The sequence below is a fragment of the Xenopus laevis genome, chromosome 1L (assembly GCF_017654675.1).
Source record: "Xenopus laevis strain J_2021 chromosome 1L, Xenopus_laevis_v10.1, whole genome shotgun sequence".
In the NCBI taxonomy this organism is placed as follows: Eukaryota; Metazoa; Chordata; class Amphibia; order Anura; family Pipidae; genus Xenopus; species Xenopus laevis.
The window spans coordinates 142,175,873-142,198,072 of NC_054371.1; the positions used below are offsets into that span (position 1 = coordinate 142,175,873).

At 37.5% G+C, this 22,200-nt stretch overlaps 1 protein-coding gene across 2 annotated transcripts in view; it reads right to left on the reverse strand.

The window, feature by feature from the left end:
* Positions 1–1,651: 1,651 nt before the first annotated feature.
* trpm6.L (transient receptor potential cation channel, subfamily M, member 6 L homeolog) overlaps positions 1,652–22,200 on the reverse strand; it is a 79,629-nt gene continuing 59,080 nt past the window's right edge. The window contains exons 32-39 of one of the 2 annotated variants that reach the window (XM_018258825.2): positions 21,930–21,980; positions 20,701–20,766; positions 18,503–18,789; positions 17,147–17,229; positions 13,443–13,648; positions 12,166–12,217; positions 8,204–8,310; positions 1,652–2,679 (exon numbers count right to left, since the gene is read on the reverse strand). In XM_018258825.2, the coding sequence (XP_018114314.1) occupies positions 2,576–2,679; positions 8,204–8,310; positions 12,166–12,217; positions 13,443–13,648; positions 17,147–17,229; positions 18,503–18,789; positions 20,701–20,766; positions 21,930–21,980 (956 nt within the window). In that variant the 3' untranslated portion in view covers positions 1,652–2,575. The remainder of the gene's footprint in view (positions 2,680–8,203; positions 8,311–12,165; positions 12,218–13,442; positions 13,649–17,146; positions 17,230–18,502; positions 18,790–20,700; positions 20,767–21,929; positions 21,981–22,200) is intronic. The other variant, XM_041564279.1, reaches the window with a different exon arrangement.

Sequence of the window (22,200 nt, forward strand, 5' to 3'; positions counted from 1 at the left end):
AGTGCTTTGTGTTAAGACCAAATAACAAAATTTTTGTCTCATCAGTTCAAAGCACTTTGTTCCAAAATGGCATGAGCTTTTGAATACAACAAGCGACTCTGTGGGGTGAGTGCAAAAAGGGCTTCTTTCTCATCACTCTGCCATACAGATGTTGTTTGTGCAAATTTTGCAGAATTGTAGAATGATGTACAGATACACCATCTGCAGCAAGATATGCCTTATGTTTTGGTAGCCGTGGATGAGTAGAGTATAACAGTGCTTTATTAGCAGGCTCATGCAGCCATTACACAACAGTAAGCAACTCTAACACCACAAGGTGTAAAGAAAGCATGCACAGTACAAGTCTTGAGCACAGTGACATCTACAGACCATTTGTATAAAGACCACAATGTTCTTGCAGGTCTTTGGAGGTGATCTTTGGGTTGTCTATAACCATTCTCACAAACCTGGGTTTTACAGCAACTGTGCCTGTGGCCTTCCATTTCCTGATTACATTCCTTACAGTTGAAACTGTCAGTTTAAACCATGATACTGAACAATCTTTGTTTTCAGATCTTTTGAGACTTGCAATTGGCCAACTTAAATACCTTTTCTCATGATTGGACACACCTGCCTATGAAGTTCAAGGCTTAACGAGCTAATCCAACCAATTTGGTGTTGCCAGTAATCAGTATTGAGCAGTTACATGCATTCAAATTAGCTAAATTACAAGGGTACCCACATTTTTGCACAGCGAGTTTTTCACATTTGATTTAATTTCATACAACTGAATACTGCTTAAATAAAAAAGTTTGGTCGGAAAACACCCCAGATGTTCCTGGGAAAAGAAAGACATACCACTGTTATCTTTTTTGTTGAAAGTGGAGTCAATTATTACACAGGCGGAGAGGGGTTCCCAAACTTTTTCATATAACTGTGAATGGGCACAAGTGCTGGGGTCCTAATGGGCACAAAATGTTTCCCTCTTGGGGCCCATCCACACAGCACATAAATTACAGGTTTGGTTTGTATTTGGTCAAAGTCTTTATGAATTATTTTGTGTACGTAACATTAAAGAAATGCTAGCAAATAAAAATGTGTATTAAGTATAGAAACAGGTAAGAATCAAGGCACTATTTACTTCAACAAAAACTAAAGCTCATTAGCCCTTCATAAAAATACTTTATTCATTTTTTAAGGGTGAGAAACTTCTGATGCATGACCAAATACCATAGAACTGAAATAAACCCCATTTTGTTCTGATTTTATGTTTGACCTATATTTTGAATTAAATTAACAATTAATATGAGCTTCTTGTCACTGAAGGAACTTTCTAAATACATTCATTTAAATGTTCTGTCCTGTTTCTGAAATAATCAAGTTACTCTATAGCAGGGGTGTCCAAACTTTTGGCTCGCAGGGCCACATTGGAAAAAGAAGAATTGTCTGGGGCCACACATGAAATACACAAACACATTTGATTTGTAAAAGTAAAGGAAATACACAGAAAAGAAATACAATGCCAGTTGGATAACCAGATGGAGCTATACACTGGAATATGGGACACCTGGATATTAAATAGACTTATTATTATATTATTATTACTAACTGGGCAATGGGTAGAGTCCCCCCTCTTCCTATATCCTTTGCGACATGACGTTTCCTCAGGAACCAAACTGGGCCGCATTCATATGCATCCTGGGCCGCATTTGGCCCTCGGGCCACAGTTTGGACACCCCTGCTCTATAGTATCCGCCTCTTGGGAGTCTGTCTATCTGCATGTAGGAGTCAGAGTCAGATTCTGATTGACAGTTTGGGTCAAATACATTGGAGTGGGCTCACACTGCCCAGACAATGAATTAGAGCTACTGTTAAACAAAAGTTGAATAAAAAGATATTGCAGAGAGAGGGGGAATTTTTCATTGATTATCCAAGGAAAGATTCTTATTTCAGTGATATAAAGTTCATATTACATTCATGTGTTCGTGATAATTCCTCTTTAAGAACAAGATGATTAAAGCTGCTGTTTTCTGGCAGTAACATTGGCAAACAGTAAAAAATGTGTATACAGAGCAAACAGCAAATGTGTTTAAGCCTGTTCTGTGTCTATTACAGATACTCAATCTAAGAAGGACTCTTACCAGAATGGCAATGCTGTAGCTGAACTGCAAGTCCCACTTTCCTCAAACAGACAGAAATTTGAAATATATGTTCATTGGCTATTCCAAAAATATGATTATTGAAATTCACAGTTTGTACAGATTTACAAAATGTACAGATTTTTCTTCCACAGTTCACATTGTTTTTGTTTTTTTTACCAGCAGAGGGGAAATGTTATATTTCTAAACTTCTGCATCAGCATTCATCCATCCAGAAGGAACAACATATTCCTGGGGTTTAAAGAAGCTACAGAGGATAGAGTGAGAATAAGGCTCTGGTTTATATCACTCAAATGTTACCTTTGAGCCATATATTCACAGACTCTAGCAGTTGTCCCAATTAGTGGTTGTTGATACGTACAATCTGGCAATCCAAACCATTTTGTCATATAGTCAGACTGGGTGCAATACTTAATTTATGTGACAGAAATGTTCCTTTACAGTCTTGTATTATATTCCACAAGGTCTTCATCTGTGTCTGCTTCTCCAATTTCAAACCCTAGATTGATCCTCCCAGGTGAGTAGTCATTTCTTTTCAAATCTGCAGGAGATTAAGATCAAATATTTCAGAAAGAATGAAAATAATGGCACATCAGACAATGAGAGAAGGACAGGCCATACAGCTCTTTCAATCCACAACACATTTTGAGTCGGTCCCTAAGGCAACGAGAGAGTTTATCAGAGATTTCACATAAAGACAAACAGATTTTCCCTAAATGTTTGCCTTTTTCTTAAACTGCTTAAATAATCTAGAACAATATTACTGTAGTAGTATCTTTAAAGCAGGAACATACTTTAAATGAATTGCCATGTGAATCTAACTGTGAAATTTTGATTTCCACTGCCTTTCATAATATGAAGCCATCCACAAATTCAGAATTTTTGTTGTATCTGAGAAGAGTTAGCAGCACAAGTAGCATATCATTTCCCCCACAATGCACTGAAAGGTTTGGTAGTGTTTATATACCATCGAAAATTAGTTTATTATTTGCAAGTTAGGTCCATAAATATTTGGACAGAGATAACTTTTTTTCTAATTTTGGTTCTGTACATTACCAAAATGAATTTTAAATAAAACAACTGCAGACTTTAATTCAGTCGGTTGAACAAAAAGATTACATAACAATGTGAGGAACTAAAGCCTTTTTTAACACAATCACTTCATTTCAGGGGCTCAAAAGCAATTGGACAAATTCAAAAACTGAAAATAAAATGCTCATGCAATGACAGCCTGAAGTCTTGAACTCATGTACATCACCAGCTTCTGGGTTTCCTCCTTTCTAATGCTTTGCCAGGCCTTTATTGCAGCAACTTTCAGTTGCTGTTTGTTTGTGGGCCTTTCTGTCCGAAGTTTAGTCTTCAACAAGTGAAATGCATGCTCAATTGGTTCAGATCAGGTGACTGACTTGGCCATTCAAGAATATTCCACTTCTTTGCTTTAATAAACTCCTGGGTTGCTTTGGCTGTTTTGGGTCATTGTCCATCTGAATTATGAAACATTTAGCTGGATTTGAGCAGACAGTGTCTCTGAACACCTCAGAATTCATTTGGCTGCTTGTGTCCTGTGTCACATCATGGATAAACACTAGTGTCCCAGTGCCACTGGCAGCCATGCACACCCAAGCCATCACACTGCCCCAGCCATGTTTTACAGATGATGTGGTATGCTTTGGATTATGAGCTGTTCCACGCCTTTTCCATACTTTTTTCTTGCCATCATTCTGGTAGAGGTTGATCTTGGTTTCATCTGTCTAAAGATTGTTTTTCCAGAACTGTGCTGGCTTTTTTAGATGTTTTTTTTAGCAAAGTCTAATCTAGCCTTTATATTCTTGATGCTTGAGTGGCTTGCACCTTGCAGTGCACCCTCTGTATTTACTTTCATGCAGTCTTCTCTTTATGGTAGACTTGGATATTGATAGTCCTACCTCCTGGAGAGTGTTGTTCACTTGTTTGGCTGTTGTGAAGGGGTTTCTCTTCACCATGGAAATGATTCTGTGATCATCCACCACTCTTGTCTTCCGTGGACGTCCAGGTCTTTTTGCGTTGCTGAGTTCACCAGTGCTTTCTTTCTTTCTCAGGTTGTACCAAACTGTAGATTTTGCCACTCCTAATATTGTAGCAATTTCTTGGATGGATTTTTTCTGTTTTTGCAGCTTAAGGATGGCTTGTTTCACCTGCATGGAGAGCTCCTTTGACCGCATGTTGTCAAAATCATCCACATACAAGCACCCCCCCCCCTCAAATCAACTCCAGGGCTTTTATCTGCTTCATTGAAAATGACATAGCGTAGGAATTGCCCACTCCTGCCCATGAAATAGCATTTGAGCCAATTGTCCAATAGCTTCTGAGCCCCTGAAGTGAAGTGATCGTGTTAAAAAAAGGCTTTAGTTCCTCACATTTTTATGCAATCTTTTTATTCAACCCACTAAATTAAATCTGAAAGTCTGCAGTTCAACTGCATCTGTGTTCTTTCATTTAAAATTCATTCTGGTAATGTACAGAACCAAAATTAGAAAAGAAGTTGTCTCTGTCTAAATATTTATGGATCTAACTGTACCTTGCAATCAACATACTCTGTATTACAGTTCAAACACGTCAGACACTGATATAAACTGATGGACAAAATAAAAATGAAAGAAGTTGCCATCTTCTTTCTCTTTGGGAACCCTCTGTATGGGCCAGGAGCACATGTGCAGCAGAGCAAAAAGCTTTTTGATTCTAACTATGGCTTTTCATTCACTCTATCTCAGATGTGTACCCATCATTAAGCAATAGAGAGAATACAAATTAGAATATGATGGTGACATTGCGAAAGCGGTCTACTACTCTGCAACTGAATGTTTATTATTCCATTTCATATACAGTTGACCAGTGCAGCTTTAGCATGCCAGAAATATCACTGTTAAAAAAAGGTGGTGTCCTATGATGGTGTAATGCTATAGTAAACTGGAACTGCCCAATGCTCCTTTAATCAATAGCTTAATATTTACTTCCCAGGTGAGAATTTCAGTCTCAGCGTGTAGTGTATACTCACGTACAGCACTGTGAGTAGAGCATTCACCTCTATCAGACATGTAAAGAGAGACCAATCACTTTCTTCCCTTCTTGTGGAACTCCTCTTTCGAATGGAACCCAGGAAGAACTATCTAACCCTAAAGCCTATACACTTATGCTTATTCTCTTCCTGTGCAACAATGCCATCAGGAACCTGGTCCCTCTAATACTAATTGGTGGAGCCAAAAACTGCTAAGCTAAATAGCCCTGAGCTTTACTGTGTCTCCTAGAGAGACCTATAATAAGATATAACTCACCACTAACTAGATCCTATACTTTCTGGGGTTCCACTCTTGACTCCCTTCTCCTTGGGGAGTCTCTGGCAAAATCCCTGGAACTGCATATACATATGCATATATAAGCATACTTTAGCACCTTGTGACTAAACAAGGAAACTCTAAAGGTCATATATCGACCCAGGAAGAGGAGCTATTTCTCCTGCTATAAACGAAGGAGCCTTTAATGGTCACTAAGTAAGTAAGTAAGTCACTAAGCTCTTTAATATGACACATTCTACTGCCAATGCACAAAGCTAAGTATGCTAAGGAATATAAGCCTGTGTGACACCTGTGTCAACAATTAGGGTGGTTTAAATAGCCTGTGTGAACCTATTGACCAAATAGTGTATGCTGAAGTGTGCACAGTACGCTCAAAAGCTGGCTGAACAAAATTGGTTGAAATGTGTCTCTAAAATTGCCCCGTCACCCCCCACACACGCATTGATCTGTATGGGAAACACCTGGCAGTGTCAGAAGTCATACTTTTCAGCTCTAATATGTTTGATGTAAATGGAAAATTTTAACCTGAAGAATTTTGGATATGTGTTCAGCCATTTCCCATTTCAGTCACTGGGAGGAGGTAGCGAACAATATTGGGTAGCCAGCTGAAAAGTGCCTAGTGATCATAAAAATGTCATTCTGAATAACTGGAAGAGTTCCAATCGGGGGACTGAGGCAGAAATAAGCATTCTCTACCCACTAATGAGTGCCACAAACATAAGCAAATGTTTTCAAACACTGCAATAAATATCATCTGAATTTTTTTTTACTCTAATAAATTCGAATCTACTCACAACTCGAATGGGATGTTATTTATGAAAAAAACTCGAATGTCTAATATACGATCGAATAGTCCAGACCCTGAAAATTCTAATCGAGTTTTCCTCCAAAAATAAACTTGAATGTCAGGAAGGCAATTAACATATTCACATGGTTCTACTGACCTCTGCCATTGACTTGTAAATTAACTCGGCAGGTTTTAGGTGTTGAATATTCGTATTAGAACTCTTTCCATGGTCAAGGTGTGATAAATCTCACATTGGAATTTACGTTCGAGTTGGTGCTTTTAAATTCGAATTTGTGATTTTTGACACATAAAATTCTAATTCTAATTTACCATTTGAACCTTAATAAATCTGCCCCTAAAACACAATCACTTACTCTCTAGAGGTACATAAACTATACAAAAAGATACAAGAACAGTTTTCTAAAGCCAAATTTATCTCTTAAAACTTTCAAGACACAAAAAACACACAAAAGATGGTGAATACGCCATTACTTTGCATTTTTTACATTTTTGCTTTGTTACATTGTGTTGCATGGCTGCAATCCATTATAGCATTGTTTCATAAGAAATAACACAAACTAATTGAATGTAGCTAAAAAGTTACAGATCCCATAGTCATACTTCAAACATTAAGAATACAAATGACCTTGAGGTGAACAAGAACGCCTAATGAAAAGGTGTGACTGTAGGACACTGCTGTGCCAGAATGTGAGATCCACATGATCCTAACAAAATTCCAGCCTTAAAATAAGAGACAGGGATAAAGAGTTTAATAATAGAATTGCTAACACTATAAGTGCCTTTTTGGCGCTGTAGGGGTCACTTTAATATAATTTTGCGTTGCATGGCTTGTTCCCGTTGTACTGGGTCTATGTTTCTTTCCACTGATTGACAGTCCAAGGGCAAAGAGGAAGGCAAAAAGCAGCTCTATTTAATAGACTCTGCAGCAGTGAAAGACAGTCTCATTCCGTGCTTTATTTAATACGAGTGTCAGAGATTTAATCTCTTCTCTGGGCAGCTTTTAAGTAAATCCCTTATCAAAAAAAAAATATATATATATATATATATATATATATATATATATATACACATATCTTCGAATAAGTCCGCACTCATAAGTCTTATGCAAAAAAATGATGTTTTTTTATTTAAGAGTCTCAAATAAAAAAAACATCTAATTATATATAAATACACATATCTTTGAACAAGTCTGCACTCACAGGCCTTATGCAAAAAATTTGGTGGTTTTTTTTATTTAAGAGTCTCTTAAGAGAGAAGGAAAGGTTAAAACTAAGTAAGCCTTATCAGAAAGAACCACCAAAATATACCAGTAAACCCTCAAAGTAGTGCTGCTCTGAGTCCTCTGTCAAAAGAAACACAGCATTTTTTTTCCTTCTATTGTGTACACCTGGGCTTCTGTATCAAACTTCCTGCCTTCATCTTAAACCTCCTTGCCCCAGGCGTGAGCATGCTCAATGCTCATGCTCCTCATCCACCCCCCCACTTCTCAAATGTAATCTGAGCCCAGAGCTATACGTGAGCAGGGAGAGACAGGGGAGAGGCAGGAAGTGATGCCACACCAAGTTAATATGGCAGCTGCTATCCTAAACAAACAGAGAGCTTCTAGAGCTTTTTACTCAGGTATGGTAAAACATTCTACAGAATAAATATAGCATTCTAGCTTGCTCTATTGCAGCTAATCTATTGGCAATAAAATGCCTCTGTAGCTTTCCTTCTCCGTTAAATAAAAAATAATCTAATTATATATTATATAATGTATATATTTACTACATTCTAATATAAAGTCATTTATTGCATATATTATTTACCCATATTGCTGCCCAGATAATTTGTCAGTTTCATCAGCGGACACTACCTATAAGGATGCAGTTGAAAAGTCACACTAATATGTAGATTGCAATTGGACAAACAAGTCTAATACACACCAAGGAGTTTGAGCTTTCTGCAGCAAGAGTTGCAGTGATGCTTTGAAACAAAATTAGTAAGAGCATCTTCTCCCAAATTAGCTGGCCCAAACACCATCCCTCGTGACCTATAAAAAAGGAAGGAAATATGACAACAATCAGTAGTAAATTGTATTGGCGTGACTGAGTGAAGCTTTTATACATGTCCACACTGTTCATTATGTAAGGTGAGAGAACTGCAAGAAAAGTTTTAAGTAAATGAATGATATGCCTATACATCTTAAAGTGTCCATATTCCGATCTAAAATTATCTTAAATATAGTTGCTATTACATTAATAGCATCCTACACTGTTCACAGATGGAGCATTGAGAGGTTATTTAATATAAGTTCTTAGTAGCTATAGCAGGTAGGTTTAAAAGCAAAAATCTTTAGTTACTGTGTCTGGGCAAACTCTGTGGTTTTTAGGCACAGAGCTGGATGTTCACCTTTAATCACCCTTTGCCAGTGCAGTAGTTGACTCCAAGGGTTTATTTACTAAAACTCAAATTCATCTCGTATTTTTATTAAACCAAGCTTGACCAAACTCCCATCCACAATCTTATCAATAAAATAACTCAAAAAAGTTGGGTCGGGAAAAAACTCCAAATTTCAGATTTGACACCCGAATCACTCGATTTTTTCGGGTTATCGTACAAAGACCCTCAAAAGTTTCAGATCATCGGACGAAACCCAGAGCAGATCACGATATCTTCAAATTCTAAAAGGGACATTTGCTATTGACTTATATATGACCTTGACAGGTTTGAGACGGAGGATTTTTGGATTCTGACTTTTAGCAGCTTCGGGGTATAATATATCTCTAAAAATTCTAGGTTTTTCCTCTGAAAATTGGAGCTTTTGCCCAAAAAACCTCAACCAGAAAAAAATCGAGTTTTATTAAATAACCCCCTTAATATTAAATTTTTGTATTATACTTGCTTTCAAAATGATTTTAATAAAATATATCTGTAATTCATGCATGGTGCATTGCCCCACAGACTTCCTTGTTGCACTTGACAACCGCAACCCAACCCCTACTACACTGAACTTACATAGACAGCATCAGCCCAATATCATTTGAAGGGTTTGTTCACCTTTGAGTTAACCTTTAGTATGATATAGAGAGTGATATTCTGCGACAATTTGCAATTGGTTTTTATTTTTTATTATTTGTGTTTTTTTTAGTTATTTAGCTTATTATTCAGCAGCTCTCCAGTTTGCAATTTCAGCTATCTGGTTGTTAGGGTCCAAATTACCCTAGCAACCATGCATTGATTTGAATAAGAGACAGGAATATGAATGGGTGAGAGCCTGAATAGGAAGACGAGCAATAAAAATTATTAGTAACAATAATTTTGTAGCCTTACAGGGCATTTTTTAGATGGGGTCAGTGACCCCCATTTGAAAACTGGAAAGGCTCAGACAAATAATTAAAAAAACTATAAAAAAAAAAAAATAACATACTAAAAGTTAACTTAAAGGTGAACCACCCCTAAGGTAAGCGAGGTACAGACCGGACAAGTGTATTGCTCAATAGTCAAGGGGAGAATGAGAACATAATATAGAAACAAGCCAGTGGAGGAGATAATTATATCTATGTCTCAAGTCCTGTGTTTCCAGTATCAATAATGTGGTATTTGGAATGGTAAAAAATGACTAATGCGATTCAAATTTCTTTGTGGTTTTCAAAACTCAAATGTTCAAAAAGCTTGAAAGTTCATGTAGAAGTCAATGGACAGTTGTCTTTGGCACAATTTAAATGATTTTTCCAAAATTAATTTTGAGAGTTTGTACATTCATTGAAAATGAGTAGAATATGAATGTTATGCATTCAAGATTTTTTTTTTTCACAGTTTTATTCAGTCCAGTTTGGATTCTAACCTCTTTAATGCATAAACAATCATTTGAGCTTGTGAATTTCAGAGTGCAAATCAACTGGATATTTTAACAAATTCAGATTTTGATAAATAAGCCTCTCCTGGTTTTAAAGTATTTTGTTTAGAATGAGGGGTTTCTAAAACATCTCCGCTAAAACAAACCCCTGAGTTTATATAATGGCATATACAGTACTACTAGAAAAGTATAGTCTTTATGAAAAAGCTTAATACAGTATATATAACAGTATTTTACATAAGGACTGTTTTATGTGATATATTTTTATATAGAATCAGAATATTTAGGTGTATAATTTCCCTTTAATCAGATTCGCAGTTTTATAGGAGTCAATACCATTTAGAAAAAAGTTTAAAAATTATTCTTTGATATCCCAAGAAATCATTTGTGATATAGATGGATCCATCTGTAGATTTTCATTAGTATACTAGGGAATGCAATGCCCAGGTTGAAACTTTTATAGATGAATCCCTTTTTGAAGGGCCTGCAACACAAACATTATTGTTCTAAAGGAGCTACGAACAGCAGAAGAGAACTCTAACACCATTGCTCCTAAAGGGCCCCCACGCCTTCACATTTTTGTTATCTTCCCTTTGTAGTGGAAATAATAAGAAATAAGAATCATTTTTAGTTGGCCGAGTTTATAACCTCTGTGAAAGTGTTTCTGACTCAGTAGTAATGTTATCAGACAATATAGCTAAATATAATATTTTATGAAGTTCCCCTTTATACCCAAGTCATTGTAATGTAAGGTCCATTACTTTCCCATGCCTTGTTTTATAGAATCCATAGAAGATTAAAAATATGTTTATTATCAAACTATAGAACATAAATATTAGGGGGTTATTTAACAAAGGTCGAGTTTTTTTTATACCTCGAATGATTTCTAATTTATGAAAAAACTTGAATGTAAAAAACTCTTGTCAGTGAATTTGGGGGGGAACAATAAAACTTGAATTTTCTGCAAAAAAAATCCAAAATTGCACGAATTTATTGAGTCTTCGAGCGAAACCCATCACCGGAACATCATTAAGGCTACAAACATCTTCAAATGGTTCAAGGGACCTCTGCCATGACTGTTACATGATGGTTGTGAACAATTTCCAGCTTCAGGGCATAATAAATCAAGTTTAAAGAAAAATTCAAGTTTTGACTAAAATCTACCCTCAGAAACTTGAATTTTTCAGTAAAACACAGCTCGACCTTTAATAAGTCTGCGGTTAGATATAAATGTTATATACAACAAATATTTTGTTGTATATACAGAATTAAAAGTTATGTCTTAAAAGAATTGCAATCTGCCCCTGAGATAAACTATACTGATTTAACTTTGCATAAGAAAGCCAGACTACAACAGAAAAATGGCATAAAAAGTTATGTAAAATAAATGGTGAATATATCAAGGTGTGTGTTTTATTTTGATTGCTGGATTTGACACCATTATTTTACACCACGGATAATCTACTAAAATCAATGACAAAATTCAAACAGCAAATAAGTTTTGGCAGGAAAAAAAACAGAAAAACCAACGATGGATGAACGCCATATTTTCCTATAGCATTTTATTAACTGTTGCTTCTTTTTACACCGGATATTTACATAGAGCTATGCGATTGCTGGGAATCAATACAAAGCCTGATAAATACACACTTCTTTTGCAATGATACCAGGTGATATGTGGTGTATTTTGTCACTATTTATTTAGCATGATAAAAAGTAGTTTGATTGTAAAAGGCCAGTTATGGTTACAGAGGCAAATCTGGATAAAACTTAATCAAAGCACAAAAAGAAAAATGACTCCACTTTTATTACAAAAGTGCAGAAGAAAATGGAAGTAAAAAAAAACATGTAAATTGATATGTTGTAGGGCTCCTGCAATAAATTCAAAAGAAGTGTCTGCCATTTCTCAGGGCTGCTTCAGTGAAACATTTTACCAGACAAAGGTCTATAAATGGGACCCCTGTCCTAGCGAGCCCTGGCAAATGCCCCCTTTCCCCATTAATTAAAATGCACCTGTAACTGTAACTTGCAAAATGGGAATAAACTTACTGTTTGTCATCCGGTTTAATAACAGATGGATCTGTAAGATTTTCCCCAACACCTGAAAAGGGTGTAAAAAAATTCAAAAAAACAGAGCATTATTGCATTAGATAAAAGTATGGAATTCAAACAGTTGCAAAATAAAAAAATGAAACTATTCAAACATACATAGTAAACGTCAGAGGCAGCGAGTTACAGAGGTAATGCACTTTAATCTTTGGAGCATATTTAGAAATACATTGATTTTTCTTCGGAATGTGCATGGAGGACACTGAACAGCGGAACAATGAAATGAGCCACTACTGCTTTAAATATAGCAGGCGAGACAGAGCCACAACTGCACAGGATGAGATACCGTAGAGCTGCAATTGCACTGGATTCTTAAAGAGAGAGAGACATCTGCTGTATATTTCAGGCACATACATTCCGTAATTACTCTCAGCTCTAGAAATCCACAACTGTTCGTCTGGTCTTACATTTTTGCCACTTATTATGATCGATATGCTCTTCAGAAGCATATTTAATGTGCACGTTAGGTGATCTCATCCATTTGCCATAATTTTTCCATAGATGTTTTTTTTAATGTGTTTGTTTTTTTCAATGCTAGTCAAGTAATACTGACAACACTGGAATATTGTTTTATACATACCCCTGAGTTACACCTTTTTATGCTTTTTAAAAACCGGTGCTTGGCTCTGGCTGGCAGTTGCATCTTGCTGTCTATCACAGCTCACAGCCTGCAAATAGGGCAGTATTTCTATACAGCATCCCAAGGACCCATGTCATATAAGCTCATTTCAGTCAGTATCGTTTGAAAGCAAACAGCAAGCCATACGCTGAGTATTTCAGTACACACATGCATGAACACGTATTACCAAACCTTTGGCAAAATGTAAGGGTCAGAACCAGCAGTGCAGAAAGACAAAGAAAGACTGTAGAAGTAATTTACAACTGCAAGTGAGATTTCGATTGCAGACGCTATTGCCCACGATGCAGCTTTTTCCCTATCATTCCAGCATTATTACAGGCACCGGGGGAGTTGCATCAGACACAATTGCAACAATTTTGCTGTGCTTTCGATTCTGTAAGTGCAAGTGCGCTGTGGCGATTGACGCAAACCACTTTGGAAACACTGGAGGTTCTGCCAAGTTCTGAGGTGGTGGAACACAAACTGCCACAACTACCACTTGAGTATTTCTTTATGCCATGTAATCCCATGATGCACTGCCATCCTTATTTTAGTATTCGTAACAGTACAGATGTTTCGAATAGTTACAAACTCTTACCTTGTAAATCCAAAACAAGCAGCTCTCCCCTCGTATATTCATAACTCCAATGAGAAAAGGACAGCAGTGTCTCCTCAAGTAAAGTGGTGGGGGTAATTTCATCGCCGTTGTTGTTATTGTACTTGCGGAATTCTCCAGTCAGGTACTTCTCTATAGTAAGCCATTGGTTAGCTGAATGGCAGAATATAAGAAAGACCTCTAGAAACCTAGAAATAAAATTTCAGCAATCTTAGCTGCATACGAGGCAATGGGACTGAACTAAAGCAATATATTATATTCCAGGGCATGTCTAAAACACTTGTTTAAAGGGGACTCGTCACCCAAAAAAAATCCCATGCATATATGTCCAGATGGCTCTCTTACTTTGAGTGAAGTAAGGATAAGTCATTAGGGTAATCCTCTTTATTAGGTAGACTTGGTTAGACACTTTTCATTTTGCCTTACTGTAGTAAGAGCTTGGTATGTAGGACTGCTGTGCATTTTTATACTACCCTTATAAACTACCCCTTATTTCACATTGGAGTACTCCATATAGAGTACTAATATAATACATCCCAATAGTCTCTGTGTATGGGGGTCTGTCCTGATTTATGGACCAGAAAGGGGCTTTCCTTAAAAAAAACAAGAGATGCTGGACCAAATCTGTGGCATGTGTGAACATAACTGGGAATGGTGGATTGTTATGTGTGGTATATGGTCTCATGTGGAATGTTAGTAAGTATGCTTCTCTGTTTGGCCCCCAACAGGTTCCAGTAGCATTGGTTATCATAATATCCAGTGCGCACACACATGTGGGTCAGTGGTTTATGCATACATAAGCAGAAGGATGAAGAAGCATTACAGGAGAGGGCTGTGTGGGTCCTTTCTGAGTGTCTTTAATAATGTAACCTTGTCTTAATAGAATATTGCAAATCCACCCTATTTAGGGTGCCTGACCAAAGATTAACGACCATTGGGCTTGTGTTAAAGATGAGAAATGTTTTGTGTAACACTACATGCAACAAACCAGTACAAATCATTATTAGCAGTTTGACAAAGTAAAGTGGCTTTTTTTAATACGCAGGGTTATGGAAGATAACTCAAAGTACAAGTTGATCCAGGGACTAGTCCGATTGCCATTTTGGAGTCATGAAGAAATTTTTCCCCCTCTGAGGCAAATTGCAGAGGCTTCAGATGGGGTTTTTTTTGCCTTCCTCTGGATTAACTGGCAGCTAGGCAGGTTAAAAAAAGTTAAAAGGTTGAACTTGATGGACGTGTGTCTTTTTTCCACCTAACTTACTATGTATAATAATACAGATATTACAAGATGTAGTGGATCTGACTGCTGTATAAAAATTGTACAAAATATTGACAAAAGTACCAGAAAAAACCATAATGTAGCTTGCATTACAAACAAGCTCCCTGGTTTATCAACATATGATTTAAGCACAAAAATGTGTATCCGGCATCTCCTGCTGGCTGGCCTTAGGGACTAATAAAAATGAAAATAGGATTTATTCTAAACTTCTAACAGCTGTAATAACAAAACATTGTTTCAGTAAGATGGCAAAGCACAAAATGATGCCTTGCTTGTATCTGCTATTGATTTAGTGTAATTGTTACATTACGCTCACTATTCATTCATCATGTATCAGGGCTGTCTTTACATTAACCATCTTTTGCTAATAAGTTCTTTGGGAGCCTGAGACATTTTCCTCCCGCAGGCATCTTCAGCCAACACTTGGAAGTGACTATAATATTGATTGATCGTATCTGGCCATTTGATATTTCTGCTTAAACACCTCGAGGGCACTTTTCTTCTCATACCCATAAATTGTGCAGTGACAAGGGAATATGCAAAATGGAACTGACAGCATGGAACACTTGCTTCTATTGAAAAGGTGGTGTAATTGACTTTAAAATTAACAAAAAAAATAATTGTACTTGATGCATCTAATAAAGAGGTATATTCTGTTTCCCTGGTTGAATGTCTGGCTAGCCTACCCCAAATGAATGCCCTTCTGTCACGCCCTTTCCTTTTCTTCAGTACCTACATACCATACATTACCTATAGGAGTAGGACATGTATGTATGTATCTGCATATTGTGGGAAACCTCCAGCACTGTACAGCTGTGTACAATAGTGGGACACCTACTGTATGAGATAAAGCCCCAGTTTTTAGCCTTCTCCCCAGATTCTGAAGATTCTATATTAAGAGTGAGTGGTATTTAAAGCCTAATGTCACGGCCGGCACCCAATACCAGAAAAAGTGCTTAGGACCCTGGTCTCGGCTCGGCTTCACCAGTAGTGTGACCACCTTTGGGCTTCGGGAGGAGCCCTCAGGTTAATTGGGTGCCACGTGGACTTAACAAGGGGTACAAGGCGAGGTGTTCTGGCTGGCAAAGGGGCGCGACCGGATAGCAAGAGACTTTGGGCAGAAGGTCAAGTACAAGGCATTTGTTGGAAACGGAAACAGGACAGACCGGATCAGGACAGGCAGATAACAGAATCGTCAGGCAGGCAAGGGGTCAAAACCAGGTAATCAGACAGACTGGATCAGGCAGAAGGAGTTGTCGTTAGGCACGCAAAGGTTCAAAACCGGCTAATGAGACAAACAGGATCAGGCAGGCTCGGTAGTCAATAAACAGGCAGGATCAGGATACAGAGGTCAGAATAGTCAGGAACAGGCTGGGTCAAACACGGGAAGAACAGCCAGGATAGGAAATTCAGGAACAGGTAGCACAAGGCTCAGGAAACCACAGGAAATTATCCTATAACGGGCATTGGCTACAGGTCTGAATGGGCCTCAAATAGGGTCCCAATTCGCGCCAAAACGTGCGCAAATTAGTGCCATTGCGCGCTGGCGCTGAGTTTAAGAGACGCGCAGGCACGCCGCGTGCGCCCTAGGAATCCAAGATGGCGCCGGCAAGGGGAGGACAGGAGCGGCACAGCGGGCGTCCACGCCAAGGACGTGGCGTGGACCCCGCTGCCCACTAGACCACCAGGGTAGGTTTCTTACACCTGTATACAGTCTCATGCTGTACAACTACATGCTGTGCAACTTGCCATGCATTTCCAGGTTACTTGGTGCTCCCCACTTTTTGTATTCTATTGCTTTGCACTTCTTATTCAAACCTGGTACAGGTATGGGACCTGTTATCCAGAATGCTCGGGACCTGGGGTTTTCCAGATAATGGATCTTTCCATAATTTGGATCTTCATACTGTATGTCTACTAAAAAGTAATTTCAACACGAATTAAACCCAATAGGCTGGTTTTGCTTCCAATAAGGAGTAATGGTATCTTAGTTGGGATCAAGTACAAGGTAATGTTTTATTATTACATGGAAAAGAAAGATACATTTTAAAAATGTTAATTATTTAAGTAAAATGGAGTCTGTGGAAGACGGCCTTCACTTAATTCTCAGCTTTCTGAGTAATGGACAGATCCCATACCTGTACAGGCATTGTGCCAGAGGGAGCTACACCTACTACTTCTCTGGTGCTGGGGAAAAACAGCAATAAAAATACAATTAACCGATTATTTTTTGTAATAGATTTTTCTTTATATCTAAGCTATGACCAACAGTGCCCTCTCCATCGCTTTTGGTGGTCTTTTTAAACTCAGTTCTACCCTATCTGTACAGAACAGCTGAGAACTTTGCCTCTTTGTATGTTGTATAAACCCAGCAAAAAAATGATAAAAGTAAAATGTATTTTCTTGCCTTAAAGTATAAGGAATACTGTGTGGCTTCACTTGATTGAAGGTATAGATCAACTTCTGAGCTGCTCTTTGTTGTTGAATTTCCTTTTTAAAAAAAAGCAGTGCATATTAGCTTTGCATATAGCAACTGGTATGTATTTGTTTCAACAATCTGTCATCTTTGTTATCAGCTGTTTCTGTAGATCTCTGTATATAGTAGTACTGTACTTTAACATGAGGCTTTTGCCTCATGTTGAAATATTTTGGAATATGATTCTTGGTATGGAAATGTTAAATAATGATTTGAAAATGATATTAGTGGTTTTAGAGGTTTTTTCCTTTCTATGTTTAATGCTATTTCTAACCTAAAGTCCCAATTAAATCAGTCCTGGGTTCAGTAGCAACTGGCTGTGTGGTCTGGAGACACTGGGGTAGTAATAAAGAATTGACATAAAAGACAGATGCACAGGTCTTACTTTGTTGCTGTTTTACTATATTACATTTTATCTCAATAAGTGCAGGGATTCGTTTTTTTGTACAATTAAGCAAACTGAGCTCTCATAAGGCTAAGCCTTAAAGGGATACTATCATGGGAAAAATTTTTTTTGCAAAATGAATCAGTTAATAGTGCTGCTCCAGCAGAATTCTGCACTGAAATCCATTTCTCAAAAGAGCAAACAGATTTTTTAATATTCAATTTTGAAATCTGACATGGGGCTAGACATTTTGTCAATTTCCCAGCTGCCCCTGGTCATGTGACTTGTGCCTGCACTTTAGGAGAGAAATGCTTTTTGTCAGGCTGCTGTTTTTCCTTCTCAATGTAACTGAATGTGTCTCAGTGAGACATGGGTTTTTACTATTGAGTGTTGTTCTTAAATCTACCAGGCAGCTGTTATCTTGTGTTAGGGAGCTGTTATCTGGTTACCTTCCCATTGTTCTTTTGTTTGGCTGCTGGGGGGGGAAAGGGAGGGGGTGATATCACTCCAACTTGCAGTACAGCAGTAAAGAGTAATTAAAGTTTATCAGAGCACAAGTAAAAAAGTATTTTTAGCTCAGCAATAGCAGAAAAAAATATCCCTTATCCCTAATACAGTAGAACCCCCATTTTATGTTTTTCAGGGGACCAGAAAAAAATGGTGTAAAATCCAGGAAAATGTATTATGCATTATATATAGGTGGGACCACAAAACAACCATGTAAAATTAGGGGAACCTTAAAATCAGGGGATATAAAATGGGGGTTCTAAGGTATATATATTAATGATTGGGTTCTGAATGGACTACAGCGTGAAAATCAAGGTATCGAAAGTATGCAACACTGTACAGATAACACTGCTGCTTTATGCAGACACTTCCATTCTGCAGTCATATAAACTTACCCTGAGACATAGATTTAGCACAGTGTCACCACGAAAAACCTTCTGCCATGTTTGTACTACCTCAGGAAGAAAAGATTTGACTATAAAGACCTCGCCAGGTGTCAGTACATCATTCTCAGACCACGTGCACACAACTTTCAGCGCCCTTCGGAGACCTCCGTCCATTTCCTCTGGGGACAGAACCTGGAGCATTGCTGCCATCCCACGCTGCGACCAGGAAGACATACTTTTATCTAGAATTGCTGGAGAACTTTCCTCTAGTTGGTAAACAGTGACTTCTTCTCCAGCTGGACAGAAACATTTTAAACATTTACATATAGGACAGACATTATTGTGAATTTATTAATGAAGTTCACAAAACATGAACGTTACCTTTATCCAATTGGTATTAAAGGGACAGTATATTATTAACCATTTTCAACAACTAATTTATAATTAATTTAGCTCCAGTACAGTTTCCCCTGCACCTTGGGACCAGCATGAATGTCTATGTTTGGTTTTAGCCATCACACAAATCTATCACACAAATCTATCTATTGCATTTCAGAAAGGCATTAACCCAGGAATGTTTTCATTTATAAAGTCTGTCTATAGAAATCGGTTCCTTTGTAAAAATTCTAATTTGTCCGTTTTAACAAATGTGAAATAAAAAATGATTTTAGAATTATGTCTGAAGTATGAGGTCGACGACAATGACTTTGTTCTAAGAACCATTTATGGTCAAGAGGACCAAGGCAGAGACGCTTTTTGCACTTGCCCCAAAACCAGCCTTGATAACATCTATAACACAAAATGCATATGGTGCATATGTAACTGCCTGAATAGGGGTCTTTTTTTCATGAAACTTTGTGTATTGACAGAGGTAAATGTATATGTTAAGTACAGAATATATACTTATAAATAGGTTTGTGTTGCAAAACTCTGTTAAAAGAAACAGGTCTGTTTAAAAATAAAAACTAGGTCAATAGATGGCTGTGCAAAATATAAAATGCTTTCAATAGTGAGCAGCTGAAGTGAGAGGATGTCTAAAATAACAGAACAGAATACAACTTCCTGTTTTCAGGTCTCTAACTCTGAGTTAGTCAGTGACTTTAAGGGGTGCCACATGGGACATAAAGCTTTGCAGTGAGTTTGCAATTGATCCTCAGGATGTAGGTCAGATTCCAAAGGAAATAGTTATGACCCATGTGCCCCCCCTCAAGTCACTGATCGGTTACTGCCTGTTAGCCAATGAGTGGAAACAAAGAGAGCTGAAAAGCAGGAAGTTGTGTTCTGTTAGACATCCAGTCACTCCAGCTTTTTTTTATAACATTTTTGACTAACTATATTAGAAACATTTTATATTGATATGTTGGTCAAATTAATATGTGGAAAATAGTGATGTGCGGGTCAGGGTTTTCCACCCTGCTACAACCCACACCCGCCCGCACCCGCTTCCAGGGTCCTTTTATAGACCCACATCGCCGATGACGTCACAATGACGTCCAAAAGGGACAAGCAGACGTGAAACTATAAAACTGGAACCCGGAAGTCGGCATTTGAAGGTGGCAGGCGGGGAGAGCAGGAGAAGAGCTCAACCAGCACCCGCCTGCCATCCGCGAGGAGCACTGCGAGGTCGACCTGAACCCGTCCTACCGCGGGTCCTGCGGGTATTGGGTCAGCCCGCAAATCACTAGTGGAAAAGAACACTTAAGCAATTCTGAGTTGCCATTTGAGATCTGTACTATAACGGCAATGACACACTTGTTGCCCATGGTAAAAATTTGCTGCCGCAGAGGACATTTCTCCGAAAATCCTGGACCTTCGCTAACATTGTAATGATCACAAGTAAATGATATTACTCGTGGTGACTAAGCTTAAACGCAATGCAATGCCTGCTTTTGATTTTTCTCACAAATAAGCAGGGAGATTTGTCGTTTGCTTTTTTGGTTGTATCTGAGGCTGAATGCTCACACATACATTTGAAGTCAGTTATTGCTGGTCAATGTCATACTTTCCAGGTCAGGTCACCAAATCACAGGCTCCCCATTCTTTTTAGAGAAGATGAGTTATGTTTTTACAGTTAATATTGGGGATTCTTATTAAAAGTCCTGAAAAGATGTGGAGTCGGCCCATAGATAAATGAAAAAGGAGAGAGATTAGAAAAGAATCAATGGAATCATTTTTATAACAATGCACAGTAAAAAGTGAAACCTCACCAAAAAGGTGCAGGGGGGTGAAAGGTATGCTCTGTGCAAGCCTCATTAAATTATTCCTTTCCACAGCTGAAACAAAAGAAAGAAATTACTAACAATGCATTTTTCCTTGCGCCGACTATCAAAGAATTATAAAACTAACCGCTACCAGGGAGAATTACTGAACATCTATCCATTTTTAAACATGTGTAATGTTCTGCTCTAAACAATGAAGTGGTTTTAAAACTATTTTCTACTGCTCTTTTCTACAGTCAATTCTGAAATAAGAGGGAATTCAATAGTATATCCCATCACATATATTTAAGCAACCAAAAAACCTTTGGTTGATAAAAGATCAGAATAATAAATTGAAAAAAAGTTTCCCTTGCAGGACCACTGGTTAAGGTAACCCTAAATTTTTCAAAAAAAAAAAAAATCAAATTCGGGTGAATGCGCTCGACAAGCAAACTCAAATTAAATTCAAATTCAAATAGAGTTTTTTCACCAATAAAAACTCGATTTCCAGGATGTCTCCAAAAAACTCCAAATTGATTCCAGGACGTCCCCCATAGGCTAAAACAGCAATTCGTCAGTTTTAAAGTGGCGAATAGTCGAATTTGAATTTTAAAGGGCCAGTACATGATACATTTCAAATTTCAATAAAGTTTTTTAAAAACTCGAATCGAATTTTAACTATTCCCTAGTCGAATTACACTTAAATAAACTCGAAAATTAGAATTTTTAATTTTAAATGAATACTCTAATCCAGACAGAAATATGTTCTGGGACATTAACCCATAACAGTATACAGGTGGAGAGTTGTTGAACCAAAATCATTTGGATAACGTGATATCCTAACCTAGGTTTCTCAAAACAAAGTATATTAAAAAAAATCTTTCTGGCATATTTTAAGAAATTATTTAGGAAAGCCAATTCTCCATCTGAATGTATGTGTTTTCTAATTGAACTGAACTTTACTGTATCCTAAGAGAAACCTCTTCTGTACTGGTCCCTTCCTATTTTTGGAAAAGGTTACAAGGCACCATATTTTTGACAATACCACAAGGTCTGTTTTTATAGCTATAATTACTTATTACATCATTCTGTTTAGCCCTGTTGGCACAGATATAACACATTAACAACCTAGAATTCTGCCAGAAAGCCTATGTCAAACATGTCATACTTTATACTACAAACAGGTTAAACAATAAGTTTACCCCACTGGAGTTAATTTCCCTTTGCTGTTGACTTACCTGAGTAATGATTACTTAAATCTTGAGAAGCTTTTAAGGAAGCAGCCATTTCTGCAATAAAATGTTGGAGACATCACTGTAATGCGCACATAATTCCCATTCCCATTTATGTTCTACAGTTATTTTCATCAGTGAATGAATGCCTGGAAATGTTTCAGGCAGAAATATAACATTAAAATCAGCTTTTTGGTGTCTATTTTATCATCCCTAATAAACCATTATCTCACCGCCACCTCAAAAGTGAAGGCAAATTACCATAGTTTGCATGTTT